This window comes from Cetorhinus maximus, chromosome 16 (assembly GCF_964194155.1).
Source record: "Cetorhinus maximus chromosome 16, sCetMax3.hap1.1, whole genome shotgun sequence".
Taxonomy (NCBI): Eukaryota; Metazoa; Chordata; class Chondrichthyes; order Lamniformes; family Cetorhinidae; genus Cetorhinus; species Cetorhinus maximus.
In genome coordinates this window covers 65,837,191-65,860,379 of record NC_135894.1, presented here as the reverse complement: position 1 = coordinate 65,860,379, position 23,189 = coordinate 65,837,191, and the positions used below count along the sequence as shown (strand labels likewise).

The window sequence follows — 23,189 nt, the reverse complement described above, 5'->3', positions numbered from 1 at the left end:
TCCTAATCAATGGGGGTAAGTGTTTTGCTGAGGGAGCTGGTTGGAAGAGGACCTTAAGTTTCCTAGGCGTTGAGTGAAAGGTTCATTTTTTTCATTTGTGTTGGAGAAGGAATCAACAATGACCTGGAGTTCAGTTTCTGAGTGAGTGCACACACAAGAGGCATCTGTATACTGGAGCTCAATAACTGAAGGTGGCGTGAAATGCATCTATAATATTTTCTGCGACTACTCTGTGTAGGCGAGTTTAATAGTTTTGGTATTGTGCGATTAATACAGAATATTTTCTGACCTACTGAGGTTCAGGAAACAGGAGTGGTATTGAGAAACATCTTACTGTGCTGGCTATATCTTACAAAAGATATGAAAGAGGGAAAACCCTGGGTGGGATCTTCTGCTCTCACTGGTGGCAAGCTTGGAAGCAGGAAGGGCATACCAGAACCCCATCATGTCCCCAGCTCTGCCCGAATTAAGTTCTGGGTAGGAAGGCCAATGGTTGACCTTCCTACCCCACTGCCTATTGAGGCCCTTAAATGGTCAGTTAGTGACCACTTAAGGGCCTCAGACCACTGTCGCTGGTATTAACCCAGTGGTGGGTGGCCCCGTCGTCATATGACATACATGACAGCTAAAACTGTGTGGCCAGCTTCTCCCCCAGGGGTGGTAGGTTAGGGTGGGGGAAGAGTCCCTCAATCAAAGGCACTCAGTGCCTGATTAAGACTGGACATTGGGAAAGTGGGGGGAGCACTGAGAACCACCCCCCTTCACCCATCTCCCTGTGATGCCATCCCTCCCCCTTGCTGCCCACAAATTACTTAGCTGTGGCATTGGTTGCTCCGCAATCCTGGGACTCCAATGTCTGTCCTTCCGGCAGCAGCCACGACCTCCCTAGTGGCGCTGCTAGGCACAAGAGCTGTGGCCTCTGGCCGGCAGCTCTCAGTAGGTGGGACTTCCACCCCTATGGTCTTGATTCGAGGGGAAGGCCCGCTGCTGGCCTTGCCACTGCATTGGCTTGTGGTTCAGTGAGCCTTCCCAAAAAGAGGCAGCGAGCATCTCTTGCCAGCTCTCCAGGCAGCAGGCAAGGCCCCTGGCGCCTGAACAAGACTCTGCCCCATCTGATATTGCATTACTTTCCATGATGATGTATACAGTATCTGATTAGCATATTACACAGTTAGAATTAACCTCTTTTACTTCATCTCCCCTCAAGTTTCTGACTTTCATACCTATATTGTGAGGATCAACCAAACCACAATTGTAGCTCTGGTGTGTTGCAATCCTTGACTCTTGGGTCCTTTTTTCTCAGACTGAAGTGTGTATCAAAAGCTTTGATTACTTCAGCATATGTGGCTTTTTCCTCATTGTGTTACTCTGGCTGATGAGGATGTCGTCTGCATATTTGCATATAATTGTGTCCTCACTTATCACCCCACCAGCCTCCACATTCAAAGGATCATCCTCCGCCATTTCCGCCAACTCCAGCATGATGCAGGTAGCAAAGTCAAAAGGCACTTGGATCTCAACTGTTAGAGCTGACCCAAGGTCCCAGGACACAGGGATCTTCTCTATCATGAAGAGAATCAAAGACCATGACAGGAGATATATAGAACCATAGAACACTATTATTTCATGGAAACTGCCACGAATTGATGAATACTCGGTGTCATATATATCTGGACACACCTGTCAGGAACATGAAGCATGTGGGTGCCATAGATGCAGAAGTTCAATGCTATCCTCTTCTGCACAATCGATTATGGATCGACGTTCATGCAGTGCTTTGCAGAGAGATTGGCATTTCTAGAAACCTCTACATGTATGTTGCTTAACAACCAGGTTGTCAAGCCTCCAGGAAATCAATGTATCACAAGTAGAAATGTTTACTCTTTATTAAACTTTTACTGCAGGACTTCAGACTGTAAGCCATGACATGGAGCTAGAATTAGATACTAGTCACTCTATAAACTAGAGCAGCATCTTGAAGAGCTTTGAAGATAACTAGTAGGTATTCTCTAAGTTTGAGGGAAATCAGTGTTTCCATCACATCTGTCCTCATGAAGAAAATCGGACACCAGTATCCTGTTTCCAGATCCAGTTAGGACAGCTGAAGATCACACTGACAAGGCTGCATTCATTCAGACCAATGAGCACCTCTGAAATCAGCAGGTAATTCCCATTTGTCCTCCTTTCCATGTGGAAGAATCCGAGCAGAGCCAGGATGCCAATGAGCCAAACAGTACACCCTCAGCCTGTCACAGGTGCAGTTTACTACCTAATGTTCAAGAAGCATCACTGTTGCAAGAGGCTCATAATACTTCTGAGATGCCATTAACATCTTAGTCTCTTGGCCCATTAATGTCAGAAGCAGCATCATGAGAATTAGAAAGTCAAGGGATAAATTCCATGGAAATCTTTAAGTACTGTTCATGAAGTGAGATTTTTTGGAATGGTTGATCCTGGTCATTTTATGCCTTTTGAACTGTTATTAATGTATTTATTTTGTGTTTTCCAGATAGGACTGCAAAGAAGGACAAGTAGTTTCATGTAAACAAAGGGAGGACAGAGTGAATGAAGCTTTGATAAGCAATGGTTTAAGTCTCACTGTTGGTGTTCACAATAAATTTCAAACACAGGTCCTGTTGCTGTTATTTCTGTCACTTTCTCTTCCTGTGGGTGCTTTTCAACCTCTATTGTGCCACTGGCTCCTTCTCCCTCTTGCTCTGGCATTTCCATCTTAATGGTTTTTACATTGGAAAGTTTTAGAGGACACAAAGACCACCACAATTATAGACATCATTCTAGGAGCATAATTAATTATTCCCCTGATCTATACAGGTTCTAAACCTTTCTTTTAGCATTTCTGTTCTTTGCTCTATATGAACTCTTGTTCTCGTTTGAGAGCCACAGCATTTCTTATCAGCTGCATTGATTTTGCAAGACCATCATTCGCCATGGAAGGACAGAATATCCTTTCTGCCCATGGAGCCATTTATGCTTCATTCTGAAATATGACATCAGTGCTTAACTGCTGCAGTGTAAATGGATCGAGGCAACTGCCTGCATTCTTGACATGAATATGAAGAAACTCATGAGCTAGCATTATAGACTAGTTACATAGTGATGGAGTGAAAACTCTGTTGGTTTAACGATGAGGGTTTGCATAGCTAGAGTGGTAAGCGCAGTCTATGGCACCAATAAACTTGAGTCTCTGCCACACCGCACAAACTAGGCAATATGTTCATTTAGTTGTTTTTGACCTGTATCAAAGTTGAAGAAGTTGCCAAGTGTGGCAGGTAGAACATTTGTGACTTATCAAAAACTGCTATAAATTACAAAATGACTTCAGCAGAATCACCTGTTGTGGAATGACCCAGTGAAATAAATTCACTGCAGTGATCATCTTCACCCCTATGGTAAATGCAATTCTAAGTGGTCTACAACCCATATTTTTAATACCTCATCTCTTTTCTATTTCTCTTGCTTACCAGTCCCTTTTTCCCAGCCTGGAAAAAGGGCAGATATGTTGAAAAAATTCCACAAGTTTGCTAAGTAATTGGAAGCCAGTGATGTTGTAACAAGACAAATTGCCCCACTAAGTCTATGTTCATTCTGAAATGGAATGGTGGCTTTATCCAGTGGCTTGGCTGAAACATGATCAAACTCATAGTTGCAGTAAGTTTATTAGAACAGTAAGCATCACTCCAGCTAGCTCTAACCACTGACCCTCTGGTTTAGCACCCAGTACTCCACCACTGTTACTGAGTTACCCACTGTAATGATATGTAATAGGTGACTCGCGAATATTTCCTGTTTGTTGCATCCCTGTGAAACAAGTTCTCTGGACAATGATCATATTAGGGATCAGTCTTTTGCTCTTTCAATTTTAATTTTTATCTGGTTCCTAGCTACCATGAAGATATCAAATAGGAAAGACAATGGTTTCCTTACTTGTCTAGTAAAGAGCAGCTTTTTCCAATATTTTGGAACTTTCTTACCAATGTAAATAGTCATTCCTGTAGCACCACAATAGATTTGTGGCTGGTGGATAATGCTGGGTGTGAATTGTGCTTAGAATCAAGGCTCTTGTTACATGATATTCTCCTGTGTTAAGCTGTGGATCCCATCTTCAGTGGGTAATATGCACTGAGTACTCTGGCCTGTTTCAGGGTACAGTATTGTAAAGGATAATTTTTCAAATCAAAGAAAATTGCCAGTCTGGCAAGCTATTATAGCTTCTCAAAAAAGTAGCAGAACTAATGGATCTTATTTAGTCAGGTACTATTTTAAACACAAACAGTTGGAGATGATTTAATTTATGATTATTCAAGTTTGTTATCCTAAAACAATAAAATAAATGCTCCTTATTCTATCGAAGGCTTGGTTAATCTGTTTCTCTTTCCCTTTGTCAACAGATAAATGTCTTGAGTCTCACACAACAGTCCAGTCCCATTAAATCATTTCTTGCTTTTGGATGGACTAATGGTGAGTGGACATAGGTGAATGAAGAGCCATTACCTTACAAGGTCAATGACTCTCTCTCTGGGAGCTGTGCTGACAGGCTCATCATTTATCTTTATTATCTGGTCTCCTGGTATCAGCTTCCCTTCAGAGGGACCACCTAAAAAAAAAGTTAAACATGACATTAACCTGTTGCATACTGCATACTTTATGATCCATTTATTTTAAAAAATAAGCGCCATGCTGATACATGTGCAAGGCTAATACGTTACTACTTATTTGGTGGCAGTTCTGTGGTTACCATTAGCACCATGAGTTTTTAAATCGCTCATCGTACAGAGATACAAACTAATGTTTAAAATAAAATGTTGGAAATCTGTAATGACGTTCCCTTCTAAAGTAAGCCTCTAGACACCCAGTCGCTCAGTGGTCAAGTCTTCAGATATCTCCAAAGACACTGGCATTGCTTGGACAATTTTCAAGGAAGATCACTTGTGCGACAATCTTCCTGACACTTGCAAACTTTTCTGTTACAATAATGCCAATTTGGAATATCAGGAGTTTGATCTCAGGCTTCCAAAGAGGCTGGATAAATTGTCCAGCAGTAAAGCTACATGGTCATCCAGGTTGCTAGATACTTGTGCTGTGGTTCTTAAAGTGACAATCTCTTTATCCTTATACTAGGTAGTCAGAATATGAATAAGAGGTGGCTAATATTGACAGTAATTCTTCCCTTCACTGAAGAGTGCTACTCATTAAACCAGCAGTAGGAAAGGCTAAGAAAACAAGTAAAGGACTTGAGACAACTGATCCCAGATCATGTACTGTTTATTTTTTTCATTCTCACCTGGTGTAACAGAACGCACCACAACAGGCTTCTCACTGCCTGCGACAAACCCAAACCCTAGTACTGGATCCCGCTTCATCTCTATCTTGCGAGAGGCTGGCTGGATGACTTGGTTTCCCTCGAGTCGAGGGTCTTCAAAGCTCGTCGACTGCGTCACATGGCTATAAGAGAGCAAAGACAGACCATTGTTTTGGATTATGATTTTTAAAATCATGAATATCTAGTTTTGTGACATCTATGCAATGGTTAAACTGATCGCGCAATGCAAAACCAGCACCTCTAGATCATATTCAGGTTCCTTCTTGTATAATGAGGGGGAAAACCTGCAATCCTTCTGGGGACCCTGGCAGGAGTAAGGCAGTGGCACACAAATTAGCTACACGAGTATACTTTGGGTCCTTTGCTTCCCTGGAAGTTTGCAATGAGCCCTTTTTGGGGCACGGCTTGGGCTTCCAAGCCTATTCACACAGTGAACACCCTGGGGATCCCGACCCAAGAAATGCAACTCTAGAATTTACATAAAGGAGTCTCATAAGCACAAGACATGTTCCAAGTGAGGGCACTGCACCGGAATGTTTAGGCAGGGGAGTTTCAGCCTCTATATTTTTTATCATACATTTTATTTTATTTTAGTATATACACGAGAATTGGATTCAACAAGGGCAGCGAGGAGGAAAAAATTAGGCAGAAATCAGAAATGTAGGGTGCTTGACCAGAAGAGCTATGTATGTGAGTTTTAAATGAGGCTGGGGGAACGAGCAATATTTCTATCCGGGATGCTTGGGCAGGGGAGCTTTGGCTTTTATATTTTTATCAGAAGGTCCCTGAAGTGACATGAGGTGGAGTTGAGGCTGGTAGCCTGTCTTCCCCTCCCAGAACCCTGGTGGTCCCTGCCTTCATTCACCCAGCCATTTGAATGCTTATAAAGGATTTGTATCTGGCTCATTATATTGCTGGAAGCAGGGTTCACTTCAGTTTCCAGGTCGTCATGATGGTCCAGACATCCCTGAAAACTGCCAGAATGTTTACTGAAATCAACCGCCTTGCAAAAGGGCAACTGTACAAAAACACCTTGGGGCCAGTGACAGCAACTGGCTGGTCTCTTGAATGGCTACCTAATGCTGGTTTTAACTCACTCCTTCTCCACAGGTGCCCAACTGGCAGCCAACCTGTCATGGGAACCTGCTAGCATTATTTAAATTAGTTAACACTAACCTAAAGCCAGGTACTCCAGTGAAAGGAAATTGCCGGTGGCATTCTTACATATAAGGAACATGGAGGAAGCTGATGCTGTAAGTGACCCTAAAGTTCACTAGCTCTCAGGTCCCATTCTCCTACTCACTCACTCACACACAGGCTTACAATCATTATGCACAGTTACATTTTTGTAAGGGAAGATCTGTTGGAAGGTGTTTCCTGGAGCCAACATATTAAAATCTATCTCGTTTCTGTCAAAGCAGGTGTAGGAAGTTTCTATCCAGATGGTCACACATCTGCCATCAATGGTCCCTCAGGACAGCTGTTATCATACTCCCACTGCTATTCAGTAAGAAATGGGATGATAAGTGTTGGCTATGCTGACCTACACATTAGCTGTTTGTTTCTTACATGTGTTCCAGCAGTTTGTTGATATGTCCCTTGGATGATGAAGGTCAGCTACACATGCTATCGCAGCTTTCTAAAAATGTATTCTTTCATGGGATGTGGGCATCGCTGGCAAGGCCACATTTGCTGCTCTTCTCTAATTAACCTTGAACTGAGTGGCTTGCTAGGCCATTTCAGAGGGAAGTTAAGAATTGGCCACATTCTTATGGGTCTGGAATCATATGTCGGCTAGACTGGGTAAGGATGGTAGATTTCCTTCCCTAAAGAACATCTGTGAACCAAATGGGTTTTTACGATATTTGGTTATAGTTTGATGGTCATGATTACTGAGACTAGCTTTCAATTCCAGACTTTATTAATTGAATTTAAATTCGACTGCTGTGGTATGATATGAAACCTTGAGTCTACAGGAATAACCTGGACCTCTGGATTACTAGTCCAATGACATTACCATCACACCAATATCTCCCCATAGATAGAAGAGCTCTGGAACTGGCTTCACGCTTGCTGACATTAACAGAACTGACATGCTTGCTTTTTTTTGGATAAATTTCTTCCCTTCTTCCTCCTCCATTGAAGGTACTGACTCTTTGCTGGAAATACAATTTAGTCAGAGTTGGACACCCTCCAGTACCATGGCCGAGTGGTCATGCTTCTCATGTTGAAGCCTAGACATTGTCTTTCAGGAGCTATTTTATTCGAGGGACACGATAGCCAGGCTCAACCCATTCCTTACCCAGTGTCCATTTCCAGATGAGATAGATGGATATTCATTAGAAGCAGGAGTGCTGGATTGCCTTTCTACTCCTTAACCAAGGTGGATTGAGCCCATATATAGCACGGCTACCATCAAACCAGCTGTGATCAGCTAACTCAGCAAAGATCACAGGTCAGCCCTTCACTCTGGTCTTTAAGACCCAGTTGTGCAATGTCTTAACTAACTGAACAACCAGAGGGGCTGGGACTCAATCTTCACGTCAAATTATTAGTGGGTTTGATCAGAGAGTAATATGAAGTACGCATAGTGATTCATGTCATGAAGAACCCAATGTAAATTGTCTTGCAAAACAAGAAACCCAATCAGAAAAGTTCAATTAATCTGACAGGACCGTTGAACTCTACAGAAAGTATTTCTACCAGTCCTTCTTTATGGCTCCAGGCTTAGTAGAAAGGCTGGAAGGATTCAAAAGTGAATTAGTATGCATTGGTTTTATAGATTCTAAAGATTGCTTTAACTCCTTCTTAGCTGGTGTCATGATTACTTTCTGGGTGAAACCAATTTGGATATACCTGGCAATATATGAATATACCTTCTTAAAAGGGCCCACCCAGGCTCCAGCATAATCCTAGATGTGATGAAAGGAGGCTAGTTTGAACTTTGTGGATATGCTTACACTTATGCTGTTCATGTTATATACAAAAATACTTGTCAGAGTCTAGACAATGTCTAGGCTTCAATATGAGAAGCATGACTGGTATAAAAAATTAGGCAGAAATCAGAAATGTAGGGTGCTTGCCCAGAAGAGCTATGTATGTGAGTTTTAAAAATTCCTTGTCAAGAGTCTGAGAGACATGTTGAGAATTCCACTTTTTCTGATAATGACACAAATTTCCATTCAGGGGCATCATAACTGGGGAATTTAACCACTTCAACTGTTGTGCCCCTGAAATTCAGGAAGAGGATGAAAAACCAATTGCTGCCATTGTGGTGGGAGGAGAAGGTTGGAATTTGCAGCAGCTCCCAGTTACACTGGGATTTGCCCCATTTCCTGTGACCACACCCCCCCACCTTTTTAAATTCTGGTTGGTGGACATGATCAGATCTTCAGTCTGCCCCCTCAACCTCAAGACACCCTGTGCTAAGTTTTGGAGATGAGGCCGAGTCAGATTTATCAGTGATGCCCAACTTGTCCGCCAGCTGGAATATTGGAGCACCAGCATGGAAGCCCAGAAAGGCCTTAAACAAACTCCTCTCCAAATGAAGCTATCGCAGGCTTCTTTTTACATGCTATTTCCAGGACTGATCACCTTTCGTTAATAAATCCTGTAAAAAGGTGCCAGATCTTTAACAGGACTCACAACAGCTCTTTGCTGGGATTAGCTCCTCTGGCGTCTATAAAAGACAGATGGGTAGTCCAGGAGCTCTCCCTAAAACATACCCTTGACGTACTTCATTGCCTGAGAACTGCTTTGGGACGTCCTGAGGTCATGAAAATTGTATAAATTAAATGTTATATTTTTCTTTCTTATCTGGCAATAATGTCCTGAGATAATATTAAGATCAATGTTCACACCCTGGAGCTCAAATGATATGTCGATACACATTAACCATCTGCTAAATAACTCTAGTGCAAGGCTATATAAAGTAGGGCAAAAACAGGGTCACAGATACAGTTTATGACTAATCCACAATTTCCTTGGGCGTTGTAATGTCTGATGCATATGTCACATTTCTTGCACGTTTTCATGTCCCACATCATAGTGTTTTATATATTTGTGGATTTTTTAAATAGAACAAAACAATTGTAAAAAGATAAATATATAGAATGCATTTTGGGTTTATTTTTAAGGCAAACACACATAAAGGGCAGGATTTTATGCGTCGGCAAGCAGGGGTGGGGCCCGCTCGCCGATGCGTAAAATGACGCGCGGTGACATTGGGGGAACTCCCGATGTCACCGCGCCCCATTTAAGTTTTCAGGAAGGCGGGGGCTCAACGAAATCAGCTGCGCGTCCGCTAACTTGTCAATGGCCAATTGAAGCCTTTGACAGAGTCAATTATGTAATTAAAGGACCTGCCCATCCAACCTCAAGGTTGGTGGGCAGGCCAGGAGCCCCAGCGTGAACTAGAAAAAGCATGAAACCTCATCTACCGGCGGGATGAGGTTCATGTAGGGTTTAAAGAATTTTAATAAAGTTTTTATGACAATTATGGACATGTCCCAACTCATGTGACATTGTCACATGAGGGGACATGTTAGGGAAATTTTACTTTTCTATTTTTAGGTTTTGTATATTTTGAGCCGATCTCCCTGGCCTTTTTTGTGGGGCTGTGGTCCATCCTGGTCAGGCACCCCATGCCCGACAGGGGCTCTCTCCACCCATGGTACCCACACCCCCATCTTCCCAAGTCCAGTCCTCCAACTCCCTCATTGGGGCCTGGCAGAGTGGCCCTGGTGGAAAACCCTAATTTATCTTCTAATCCGGCTCCATCGATGATTGTCGTTGGGGACTGCTTGCAGTCCCAGTAGTGGCCACTACTCCCAGTAGCGCTGAGGCTAGAGAGCTGCCGGCCTTCTGATTAGTTGGCAGCTCTAGGAGGGGGGAGCCTCACTTTGAGCAAATTAACAGCCACAAAATTGCTGTGGGACAAACCAGCTAAACTGAGGTGGGTTTGACCCTCAAGTTTTCACCTCCGCATAAAATTCTGGCAAAAGTGTTTGGGCCTGAAATTCATGATCTCAAAGAGAGCAGAAATGGTGATTTCCACATAGCTTTGGGGATTATGGCACGTTGGGGAATACAAGAAATTGGGTTGGATTCAATGGCTGGAATTTTCCAGACCCTCCTGCCGATGTGAATGGAGGTTTCAATGGCTCGACGGCCCCACCATGGTTGGGGGTGAGGGGGCTGGAAAATTCCAGCCAATTTATATCAGGTTTCCATTGGCAATGTTCTATAAATTCCAATGGGCTGTGGGTGATTCTTGCACCCATTTTCACACTCCCCCGCATCAAATGGCATGGCTAGGAAAATACCTCAGTTTTGCCAACAAGGCCTCAGAGAACCTCCCACCAGCTGAGAGATGGTGTGCAACCCATTAAGGCCCAGAACAGGCCCTAGAAGCTCCACCAGTAAAGGTAATTAATTCTGGAAGTAACAATTATCAATGCAAACTACCCTGTCTCCCAAATATAGGCATGGGGTGTGGCCTCACTAAGTTCTAGTCAGGTTTTATCCCCTGATCTTATTGAATGGGGGAGCAGACTCGAGGGACTGAATGGCCTATTCCTACTCCTAATTCATATCCTTGTATGTATGGGAAGGTTTCCCCAATGTCTAATTTTGTAAATCTCTTGGTTTCCTGCCAGGTCCAAGAGATAGTAAGCCGATAAGTTTCCAACCCAAGATTTCCAGAAGAAATTGCATGCATAATTAATATGTACAAAAGCTGACACCGGTGGTAAATTTGTAATATTCATTTATCTGTAAAATTTATGTAACTGAAAGTGATTCATTGTTTATAAACAAATTCACTGATGCACGGCAAATGAAATGTTACTCTAAGCATGGGAAGTGGCCTCAATGTTAGCCTTGAACTGTAATGTGCCTAATACACCAAAAGAACATTTAATAAATATAGCTCTCTACTTACAACTTTATACATCACTTTGTTGAAACAAAATATTTGGATGGCTGTAGAACTAACAATTTGCTCTGATTCCTTTATTGCAGTTGTAAAACTCAAAGGCAAAAATATATTATCCCTTGTGAAGATTATATAAAGCAATCCAATTACTTTGCAACAGAGAAAACTGTATTTTCTCATAGGAACGGATGTTATCCCGAGGGGAAATAATGAGCATTTCTGGCAGATTAGGAAGCTGGCAGATGAACAGATGAAGGTCCCAGTTGAAACAGATGGGTGCAAAGGCACAGGAGCACTCTTCCGACAACATGTGTGATGATGTAAGGAAGAGAAGGGCCCCTTAAGGAATGGCAGGTGAGACAGGATGCACAGGCATGTGCTGTGCAAAGCTGCATTTGCAGACAGAGGTGGTCAGTGCTGTCATGGATCAGCAGCAGGTAGATTGGTGAAGACAAGTTGGAGTAGATTTTTCCCCTCATGTTGATTCTGGCACCACCTACTACAGGTCCAATCTTGCAAGTATGTCCTTCAGAACTTAGCAATTTTGTCAGCAGTACTACTACCAAACTATTTTTGGTGATGGGCTTTGAAGTCCACCATCCAGGATGGAATGCCTTTGGAATTGTTATCAACCCTTTATGAAATATTCATCCTCCCAGAATACCATGCAAAACATTGCAAGCAACGATTGTCCAGGGGTATTTTGGTTGATTATACTGTAACCATCTTAGACAAGAGTTTCAAACAGCTATCAACTGTTCCATAAAATTGCTTTGCTTCAATGGACATTATTATGCTTGTTCTTCCTCTTTTTCAGTTATAAACCAAAGCTTAAAAGGGATATCCAAAACAAAAACAGAAACAGAAATACCTGGAAAAACTCAGCAGGTCTGGCAGCATCGGCAGAGAAGAACACACTTTCAGATGATGTTATTCAGGGTAGGTCTTCGGACCACTAACCATATGATCGGCTACCTAGTTTCATCAGTACCTATGTGACGAACTTCCACGCTTCCACAAATACTGAAGACCTGCTGAGTTTTTCCAGGTATTTCTGTTTGTGTTTTTGTTTTGGATTTCCAGCATCCGCAGTTTTTTGTTTTTATCTTAAAAGGGATATCCCTGAACACTAGTCCACCGTGGCTCTAAGACATTAAAGGTTGGTATGATGGATTGCCACATGATAAAAGCATCATGACAGTTTGCTTAGTAACAGTAGTGGGCCATGGAGATCTATCTATACCACACCATCCCCCAAAACAGAGGCCTTCTCATCAGTGACATCCAGCTACCCTTACTCGGGAACATTGCCATCCATTCTGCACAGATGATTGCAAACACAATAGCCTGATCAATCAGCAGTAAGATCCTGCCCACATTCCCATCTTCCACTATTGCTAGAAATCCTTAACTCATGGTTCATAGCAATATTTTAGGGGTAATTTTTACTTCTGGGAAGATTAAGGTTAACTGTAGAAAATGGAACAAATGTAACTAAAACAACTTGAAGACTATTACACTTAAAAGTTTGGGGCCATGTTGATTTAAGGGATTAACAGCTAGAAAGGTGAGACCATAAAACAATAGATAGTATGTGGGCTTACTTAGGAAATTGGAGGTAAGGTGTCTGCGCTGCTTGCAAAGAAATGCAGCCCAGAGAGTTGTTTTGTTTTGGGAGTTAAAGCTACAATTAATTTAAAAGCATTCAGTGAGCCCTGGAAGGCTACGTCATCACAGAGATGGGTGGAGCTTAAGAAAGTTCTCAGGTTTCAATTTATCCGTGCGTTTGCTGAGGAAGTGACTGCCCTGTGGCAGGGAAAAGGCCATCCTGAAAAAGGTGCTGCTGTTAGCAGGCGCCAGGCAACAAAAGTGTTGCTGTCAGCTACCTCTGTGTGATTGGGGCTCAGGAGAGGTCCCAGGAGCTGTTCGATAGCTCTGTGCAGCAACAGCTCAGGAGAAGACCTGAAGAGCTGAGAAAGTGGCAGAAGGTCACTGGCTCTGAGCTGGAAAATGTTAGGGTTCAGAGGAAGTCTTGGGAGGCGTTTATAGCTTGGTGTAGCTGGGATATTGGAGCTTAGGGAAATCTAGGGACAGTGCCAGCCCTGTGAAGCTAGCTTGTTATTAAAGAACTGAGATTGCACAAGTAGAGGCTAGAGTGCACTCAGAAAGCCAGGGGAATGGAGTCTCAGGAGGTGAGACTAAAACCCTTGAGGTAGGCAGTCCAAGTTGGGGGTGGATGCTTTAAGGAGTTCAGAGGCTTGATCTTCAAAAGTGAAAAGTTTGGAGTCCCTTGTGAGGGAGACAGAGTTTCAACAAGATTGGTTGACTCACAGTGTTTACTGACATCTGGGTGGGTTGTTGAGGAACCTGTGGGATCTGTTTTGCTTGCATTTGTTATTTATTGTACAGTGTGGCATGCTTGACTACAGTTTGCCTGTTAATTCACATGTACCTCATGTTAACCCAGAATGTTAGAGTATAAGACAGATATTGTACATTGTTTTATCTTTCTGAACTTGGATAGTAAAGTTTAATTTTGTTGGTTCAAAACCCATGGGATCGTGTGGCTTTACTCTCTGAACTAGCGTCTTGAATCTCAAACTTTGTCTACTTTAAACAAGCCGTTATTGGTCCCTAATCGGATCTTACCAAAAAATTTGGAGGTCTGGTCTCGGATCATAACACTATATATAACTACCTCTTTCACCGTATCCAGTTATTCTTCTAGATGATGGGAAGAGTATTTTGCCTAGAAGGTCAAGGCCTACCAGTTCTTCTAAGGGACTCTTAAGGGCACAACTGCTCTTTTCAGAGCAAATTTTACATAGTGTAAATGTAAAATTCTTAATGTTAGCATGAAAAATGACTGGCATCACATACTTGCTAAATAGTTACTGAATAAAAATGTTTCCTAATACTGTACTGGTCATACAGGACATAAGCTTTCTGTCAACTGCACTCTGCCCTGGTGGAAACTCTACCAATCTATGAAACTGGAGCGCTCACTTTGTTTTTCAGGTTCCATAGAGGAGTCGATAAAATGCGAGGCTCACCTGAAATCGAGCATTGACAACCCTCTTTATAAGGTGGTGTGCTGCTGACTGACTCATGTAACAGAGATCACCTGAAGCAACCTGGAAGAACTCAGTAGCAAAGAATTGGAATGCAGGTCTTCAAATAGCAGCCGGTATGAGTCTTCAACAGCCTCTGGGAAGTTTTGATGGATAGAGAAATCTAAATAGATCAGTGAACCCAATGGAGTGAAATTGGCAGGTAGGGATGAGATGCTTGACTCTTAAGGAGTTTCCCATTTGCCTTTTCTATATCCATATCCTCCACTGTGTAACACATTGATAAGGGAGGTGGGGGGGGGCGGTTCACAGTGGGAAATTCCCCAATAGAAAACTTTATCATGCACTTGCAAAAACTGTCAGAAGTCTTCAGTGAAGTTCAGAGCATGAATAAACTTAAATCTGTATGAACACAATTCTCCCAAGCTTTAGTTAGGAAATCGAAAATAGCTTCCTCAACAAAGTGGCACTGTTCTTAAAGGTCAAATTTGAAGTGGAAGTAAGAGAAAATCTGAAGTTGTATAGATGGAGTTAATTGGGAACACTGCTACAAGATATAACAGGATATTACAATAAGAGGTTATAAATTAAAACTAATGAAAGTTGTTCTAAATAATCCTATCAGGAAGAGCTTTCCCACATGAAGAATAATCCATTGGCTAGTATTCATAGTCAATTAAATGATATGACTGGGGCACTTAGGTGTTCTATTCCAGAAAGCCAGGAGATGAAAGATAGCATTAAACCCAATCTTTGTATACTTTTAAAAATAATTTATTTAGAGATGCACATTATAAACAAGTTCCTCCTAACCCAACAATCACAGTTTCAGTTTGTTCCTATTTATAGTGTGAATCCCAGTTAATATAGTTAATGCCCAGAACCTGCATACCATTAAGTACAATAAGTATACAATTAACAATAGGTTGTGAATTGATGAGCTAAAATGAGTTTAAAGGCCATTCTCATCTGAATCAACCTTTTGATTAGTTTAACATCATAATATCAGTGTATATTTGGTGTGTCCTGAGGTCATGAAAAATGCTATATGAATACAAGTCATTTCCTTTTGCCTTTTATATTTTGGTTAAGCAAATTTCCATTATGGGGGTGTAAAAGTGGAAGGGAGAGGTGAGGAGTACACACTAAAGCAAGTGTAAATGTTACACTAGCTGTTTAGACAGTGTATTGCTCTATAATAGGAAATATATTTCCTAATAATCTATTAAAATGTAATAATATTCTGTCAATTATATTTTTCAATGCTCTTTAATAAACATCACCATTTAAGACTGGAGTGGGATGGTTATTCTGTGACATGGTACTTAAATTGGAGAGTGGCACTCATAGGGAGCAAATCTAAGGAAATTAATGGGCAAAACATCATGCCTCTCCATCAGTATGGCTCCTCCCTGTATTGTGCAAGGCCCTTAAAGTGTACCATCAGCTAACAGCTTAAAAACCTCAAAATGCTCCTGGTCCAATGCAACAGTGGAGATTATAAAAGGTAAATGACCCCAGGGAGTTAGCTCCAACTGTATCTAATCTTAATATTCAGATAAATTTCATGAAGTCCCACCCTCCCCCGCCATGTTATTTTCAGAATACGTGACATTGTTTAAGCCCCTGAGCCTGTTAGCTTTATATACTCATAGGTTTCTGTCTGCAGATGGTTAGTCTGAGAAGTATATGCAGTGGTTAATGTTGTGATGTTTATTATAATAAAACTGCAGGCTAACAATTAAACTGCTGTTGTTTTAGTAAAATAACCAATAAATGAAACACAAAAACAAAGTGATGCTCCACCAGGAAGATGGAATTGTTGGACAATAATATATCGTTAGAAAGGTTGGTTAAGTGTGGCTTTACAGCTGCTCAGGAACTCAGTTGGATCAATGGGAACCCAAGAATGCAAGTTTTCAGGAGGTCTTACAACTAGTCCAACATAGGGCCTGCCCACAGGGCATCTAAAGCAATGCTCAGCTCGCAAGTTCACACAACAGTTTCCAACCTTCTTGTCTAATAACCACATGAAGTTTCATTTGACACTTACGAAAATGATTTGTATTTATTTTAATATGGCCAGATACATACTCAAAACTGAAGTTTCAATACATCTGGTTTCAAATATTTTCATTCTGGATATCTCTCTAGCTATCAAAATATTGCTCCGATCCATTTGAGCAATCTTATTATGTGCTGATTTCTACCATTAATCATGCGGCCTACTTGATTACTTTGTGGCTTCTAGTCTGATGCTAGGAAAGGTGAATGCTAATTAGCGTGTAAGCAATTAGCATTAATGTCTGTTCATTGATTTTTGAGTTCTGTCATTGACCCATGTGAACAGAATATCCTTGTCCTCATCTTCAAATTGCTCCACACACTCAACCAAGCTTCTCTGTACATTGTTCTCCCATCAATCTTCCAAATCTGGCCTTTCATGCTTAGCCCCAGGATTGATGGCATAGCCTTCAGCTGGCTTGGACCACGTCTCTCAAATACTTCTCTTACCATCTTTAAAACTTTCTCGAAAACGTAATTGTTGAACCAAGTTTTTGGTGAGTCCGCTTGTTATGTTTTATGCCTCAGAGATGGGCAAAGATGATACATTGCAGCTTATAAGTATGCAACAGGGCATTTTACTCAATGTTTAAAAATATCTGCTCTCATGCTTACATGCCTCAGTTTAGTTCCTTTTTCTAAATGACCACAGCCAGGCTTAATGATACACAGTGAGCAGTCAAGAGACACACAATCAAACACTGAACAATTGAACACTACACTGCCTAACTCTCCCATCATGGCTTGAGCTCAGTCACTTTATCGATCTTAATTTGTTTTTTCTTCTTCCTCTTCTAGAAAGCACTTTGTGATGTGTTGTGATGAATGCTATATAAATGCAAGTTGCTGTTATAGTTGGGGGTTTATTTTATTGCTGACTCACATTTAGGGTTTTTTGATCATTTTCACAGGAAAGATAAAATGTGGGATTGAGTTATGCTTAAGGGTGAAATTTGGAGGTTTGAGAAGTGGCCACAGGTTGTAGGTACTCGATTAGTGTATTGGAGCCAGATGAGCTGGTTCATAGGGTTTACAACTGATACACTGAAGGCCAACTGATCTCCTCCCAGGGTTATGAACAAGGATGGTCCAGGTTTTTTTCTTTAAACCCACCTCTCAAAGAGGAAAGGTGGCTGGTTTTTTTTACAAGGCTAGTAAAAAGGACCATAGAGAAGAAGGCAGCCTCTCAAACTTCCCCATATCTGGGACACAAAGGGCCACTTGGGCAGTTAGATTTTAAGTAAGAGACTGGCACATGCTTTTGGCCCGGGCACTGGTTCATGTAATGCATACCAACTAAATACTTGTTTATTGCTGTTTTATAAATCTAAAAATTGATCCAATCAAAATATGATGCTGACTGACTGGAGATATTTGTAATTGTTCTGTTTTTGATCTGTTGAAATAGATTATCTCAATTCATTCGGAATTCAGCTTTTTTTAAAACAAGTTCACACCTCAGTAGAGGGACCAGATTTATTTTTAACCAATTGCTTTTAACTTTTCAATTCTGGTTCCCATCACCTTGTTCATATTCCAATGACATGTATGAAACAACCCTGCAGCATTACGAGGTACCTTGCTATCACAAGCAGTGATAAGAAAATAATCTGGACCACAAGTTATACTTAAACTGTTTTACATAGATATGCAATTTAGCTCTCTTGACACAAAGGTGTGAAAGTGCGTTGAAAGCTCAACTTTAAAGCCAGCCTCCAGCATGTTGACCAATGACCACTTCTCATGTGTCAGCCTAGTCAGGGAGAGCCAACATGCTAATTTAGCTACAAGTTGTCACAAATGGGCCCAATATGCACACTTTTCATAGGAGTTACTAAATAACAATCATGGCCAGAACAAATGGCCAATTTTCTCCCTTCTTAATCTGAGGGTCATTGATGCCAATTTCAGCATTCTTACTGCCACCTCAGTTGAGATCACTTTATTCACTAATAGAACCCTCGACTCTTCCTGTTTTGTATTGCTCAGTCACTTATTGGCTGGGATTTTCCGGCCCCGTCGTGGGTGGGACCTGCCACGGGCGAGGCACTGCCCCAGCCAGAAGTCCATTGACTAAGACCGGAAGATCCCAGCGGCAGGCGGCTGTGGAAAATCCCGCCCATTGTCTCAAGATGAATTATTGGAAATGTCCGTGATAGAAGTTTGCATGCTCAACATATGGCTATGCTATTGTTCATTTGGACCTCATGTTCGAGGTTGCAGGTTGGGTAGCTTGGGCTAATACAAAGTACTTTTGCTGGCTGGCTTCTCGAGAAGCCAAATTGCAGATTGTTTTGTTTGTATATCATTTATATATGTATGTAGAAAACTAGGATGCTGAGTCTGTCCATCACAATAACAGCATGCTGACCCTCATGGCTTAAAGAGAATATTGGTTTAAATAATAATGGACTGCGCCAGTTAGGCAAATCATCTGAAGGACATGATTTCAGGTCACATTAGCAAACTGCAGAAACTATTAATTCATATCTAGTACATCAATATCCCTCAGACAAAGCATATATTTTAACTTGCCCATTGATCAGCACATTCTGTTTTAAATCACCTTTTGTTTTCTATCAGCAGAAAACATCAAGGAATGTTCAAAATTCCCTCATTATCTTCTTGATCACAATCCATCCACATGTTTCATAACCAAAATAATCAGTTGTCCCTGAGGCCCTATGTCATTCAGCACTGATCCATGATATTAAATAATGACCATTAGAAATAGCTTAAAACCCTGATTAAGCAATAATCCAATCTTGGGAACCAACGTCCAAGTAAATTATTCTAGTGCTTTATTGTGTGATCTGAGTGCATTGATTGAATTACTGGTTTATAATCCACTGTAAACCAGTGACCTCTACTTATTAATGTCTATTTAGAACATTTTGGCACTGATTTTCATTTTGCTGCCATCCTGGTTTTTTGACATAAATGGGAGGAGTAGCGGGATGAAAGCAACACACAAAAGAAAGGTTGCCAACTTACTACTCGTGGTCCCTTTGTTCAATGGCTGCTTCCTCAACCTACCTAAAAGCATGGCTGGTAGAGGGCAGATGGAAGCCATTTACAGCAATACCTAAAGAATTATAAGTCACACAGTCAGGTAAAGTTGGAAACAGTGACATTTTTTTCAATGTTTTTCAGGATTTTTAAAGGAGTCCTTAAGTTCAACTCCCTGGTACTAGGCACACTCTTTACATTCCCTTGCCACTTTAATCTGCTGCTCTATTGATTTCCTCCCACTAAGCTGGCACGGTGGATATCATGCCCATCACTCACCCAATGCACACTAGAAAGAAAAATCTCACCACTGATACCGGGGACTACAAGAAACGTCTTATCTCTCCACAGACACTGCCCAACCACTCTGTATTCCAGCATTACTTGGGTTTATTTTCGCATTTCCAGTATTTTTCACTTTTTATCACTAGTGACATTTCTTGACTCTGGTTTAGAAAAAAATGTTGTTTCATTTTCTTGTGACCGTCTCAAAAATAAATGAAATAACAGCTAAAAGCACATGTAGAAAGAGCAAGAGTATGAAATGATCTGAAAGGCTTCTTTTACACAACAGGCATAGGCACAATGAGCCAAATGGTCTCCTCAAAATTTTTCTGGGAGGAAGGGTCCATCATTGGAACGGTGGTGGATCAGAATTCCCAACCAGCCATGGAGCCTGCTGTCCCAAATTATAGTGATGGGGTCATTAACCTACTTGGTTGGATAACTAGTGCCTATAAAGGGTATCCACCTCAACTGAATTTAGCTTCATTGTGCCACTTTGATTCAGAAAGGATGTCCAAATAGGCCCCTCCCAGATCACTCAGCTTCTAATGGAGCTTTTGGACTGAAATCGATTGCTATGGGGCCTTAGGAACAGTCGCAATTAATGGTTCCATTAGATCTACGAGAGGAAGAATGAGTAGAATTTCCCAAAGGAAGTTTTGGGACTACCCCAGATAAGCCACACACCCCCACCCCAACTAGAACTTCCTGGCCTCCTCTGAAAGGGGCAGAATTCTAGCAGAACTGGATTCTGACCTGTTTTCTATCCCCATTAAACACTTTTGCAGCAGAAGCGTCTTGGGGCCAAATTGAAATTTCACCCCTATGATCTTAAACAGGTTATTTTTCTTTACTGATTGGTAAGTGCACAGTCTGGTGTGATGTGGGAGGTACACATGTCCCAGTTTCAATCCCTAATCTCACCCTGGGATTCCATAATTTGCATCAGTGTGCTCAGAGCAGGCAAGAGAAACATCAACCAGACTTTCCACTCATGACGATGATCTGGCAGTTCTTTCTGGAAACAGCAGGTGTGGAAGTAGGGTGTTGACTTAAAAACAGAAAATTCTGGAAAAACTCAGCAGGTCTGGCAGCATCCGTAGAGAGAGAAACAGAGTTAACAGAGTTTCTCTCTCCACAGATGCTGCCAGAGCTGCTGAGTTTTTTTCCAGCATTTTCTGTTTTTATTTCAGGTTTCCAGCATCTGCATAATTTGCTTTCATCATAAGGTTTTGACTTGTTGGTTTTGTCAGTTTTGTAAGACTTTCGGCTTAGTGCATCATGTGACTTCATGAAGAAACTGGAAGGAACTGGAAGAATGTGCACTCCAGCTCTGAGATCAATGAAAGGATAGATGGAAGACTCAATAAACTAATCTCTCTCAAAAGTGGAGGGAAACAAAGCTGTTCAACTGACATCCATTTTTTCTCCCATAGCCTCATCGCTGATGAGTGAAGTTACATCATAAGGGATGAATTCAAAATGCCCATTTCTGAAAAATGGCTTGGGGATCCAATGCACTCCATTTGTGTTCTTGAGCAGTGAGCTGTCTAGTGAGTTATGCTGCTAACTGCCCCTCAAATGCTCTATTATACTGATATTCTGCTGTCTACCATTGGCCCCCAAATTAATTCCAGATGGAATATGGGCAGCTGTGTTGGAAGCTCACTTGCAGCAGCTGTGTTGGAAGCTCACTTGCAGCAGCTGTGTTGGAAGCTCACTTGCAGCAGCTGTGTTGGAAGCTCACTTGCAGCAGCTGTGTTGGAAGCTCACTTGCAGCAGCTGTGTTGGAAGCTCACTTGCAGCAGCTGTGTTGGAAGCTCACTTGCAGCAGCTGTGTTGGAAGCTCACTTGCAGCAGCTGTGTTGGAAACTCACTTGCAGCTGCAGAAATCAGGTGCAGGCTATTTTAACTCAAAGGGTCTTGAACATGTTGCCGATCCACTTTCTTCTTAGAATGCAGCCCATGATGTAGGAAGCAACTGTCAAAAAATGCCTTCACGGTTAATGATCAGGCATTTTAAACCCCTATAGCTATGTTCTGCTAAACCCAGGGGGAAGGTTATGTTGAAGACAACAGTTAAATATAGGACACAACCTGCTCCAGTATCTCCACTGTAGAGCAACTCATGCATTTTCAAAATGGTCTGGAATATTTGACATTAATATGTGTTTAAGCCTCTTATCAAACAGCGGGTAGATATAAGTGTAATAGTGATGCTGGAAGTTGGCTGAAGGACACTAATTGGGTCTTTTTACCATAATATTTTTATAAGGGCAGGGTGAAAATGGCACTCATGATGCAGCAAGGCAAAGTAACTGAGCTGTTTTGGCACCATTGTTTTAAGAGATAGATGGTTACCATCAAAGACTTAATCATGCTGACTGAGATTAGATTAAAAGCACAAGGTTAAAAAAAATATGTTCATATAATTAGAACGTTCAATGGGTGAGTGTGCAATACAATTCTTCCCACAGTCATGCAGAAGGCTTTGACTCATCTTCATGATGCACAATCTTCCCCATTCATGGTGCATCCCATAGTTACTCATCGACCATCCTTTATTTACAACATTGCATTTATCAGGTTTTAGTTGCTCATTCTGTTGTTCCCAAGAACAATTGGACCTTGCCTGCAAAGCATTAAAACCTGGTATGTTAGTAAAGCTGTTAAGCCCATTCTCTTATTCGATAATTTACATCTTCCTTAAGTGCTCGAATCACTTCTAGCCTGACAATGTTGTCCACTTACAGTTTATGTGTTTCGCAAAGCTGCGAGCAAAGCAGTGTAGTGGTGAAAGCCAACAGCACAGAAACGAAGCTCAAAAGAATTTATTGCTTTCATCAGTTTGGATCCTGCTGTTCAAGTTAATGAAATAACTTGTGACTGACATAGAAGCTGTTCACCCACTCAGTCCCTGCACAAATCCCAGTATGATGCTTCAAAGCCAAGTACATAAATATTGACGAGTCCTGCAATTCTGCATTCATTCCCATGCCATTCCTTTTGCGTATATTTTTTCTTAAATATGTGATCAATCTTTTCTTGATGTTCTTTGCGAAAAATCTGTCAGTGCAGCAGTCCCAGAAATTGCTCAGGCCAGTGACAGAAATGCTTTAGTTTTCATCCAAACCTTTCAAAGATCATACAGTGAACAGTACTAAATTTTCTTGGGCCCTTGCACCTCAGGACAAACACAGCCACTTCTGAATCTGCACATTTTATTAAAAGCACATTTAGGGTTAGATTTGTCAGTAAATATGTCAAAAGCAGTCTGCAATATCACTAGCAAAAAGCAAAACATTTTGTTGCCTATTACTGAAACAAATGTGAACTGTTTAATCTGAAATGGGTTAAAACTTTAAAATCAGCAGGATTACATTTGAATATATTAATGTGTTTGCTGCAAAGTCACACTGTAATTTCAACTCCTGTACTTGTAAACCAAATACCTTAATAATCATCAGTTGAAACCACATTTCCC

At 41.4% G+C, this 23,189-nt stretch overlaps 1 protein-coding gene across 8 annotated transcripts in view; it reads right to left on the bottom strand.

The window, feature by feature from the left end:
• LOC144691639 (FERM and PDZ domain-containing protein 4-like) overlaps window positions 1-23,189 on the bottom strand; it is a 646,062-nt gene that overhangs the window by 128,018 nt on the left and 494,855 nt on the right. For all 8 annotated transcript variants that reach the window (XM_078559934.1, XM_078559941.1, XM_078559939.1 and 5 more), the window contains exons 3-4: window positions 5,303-5,463; window positions 4,513-4,615 (exon numbers count right to left, since the gene is read on the bottom strand). In XM_078559934.1, the coding sequence (XP_078416060.1) occupies window positions 4,513-4,615; window positions 5,303-5,463 (264 nt within the window). The remainder of the gene's footprint in view (window positions 1-4,512; window positions 4,616-5,302; window positions 5,464-23,189) is intronic.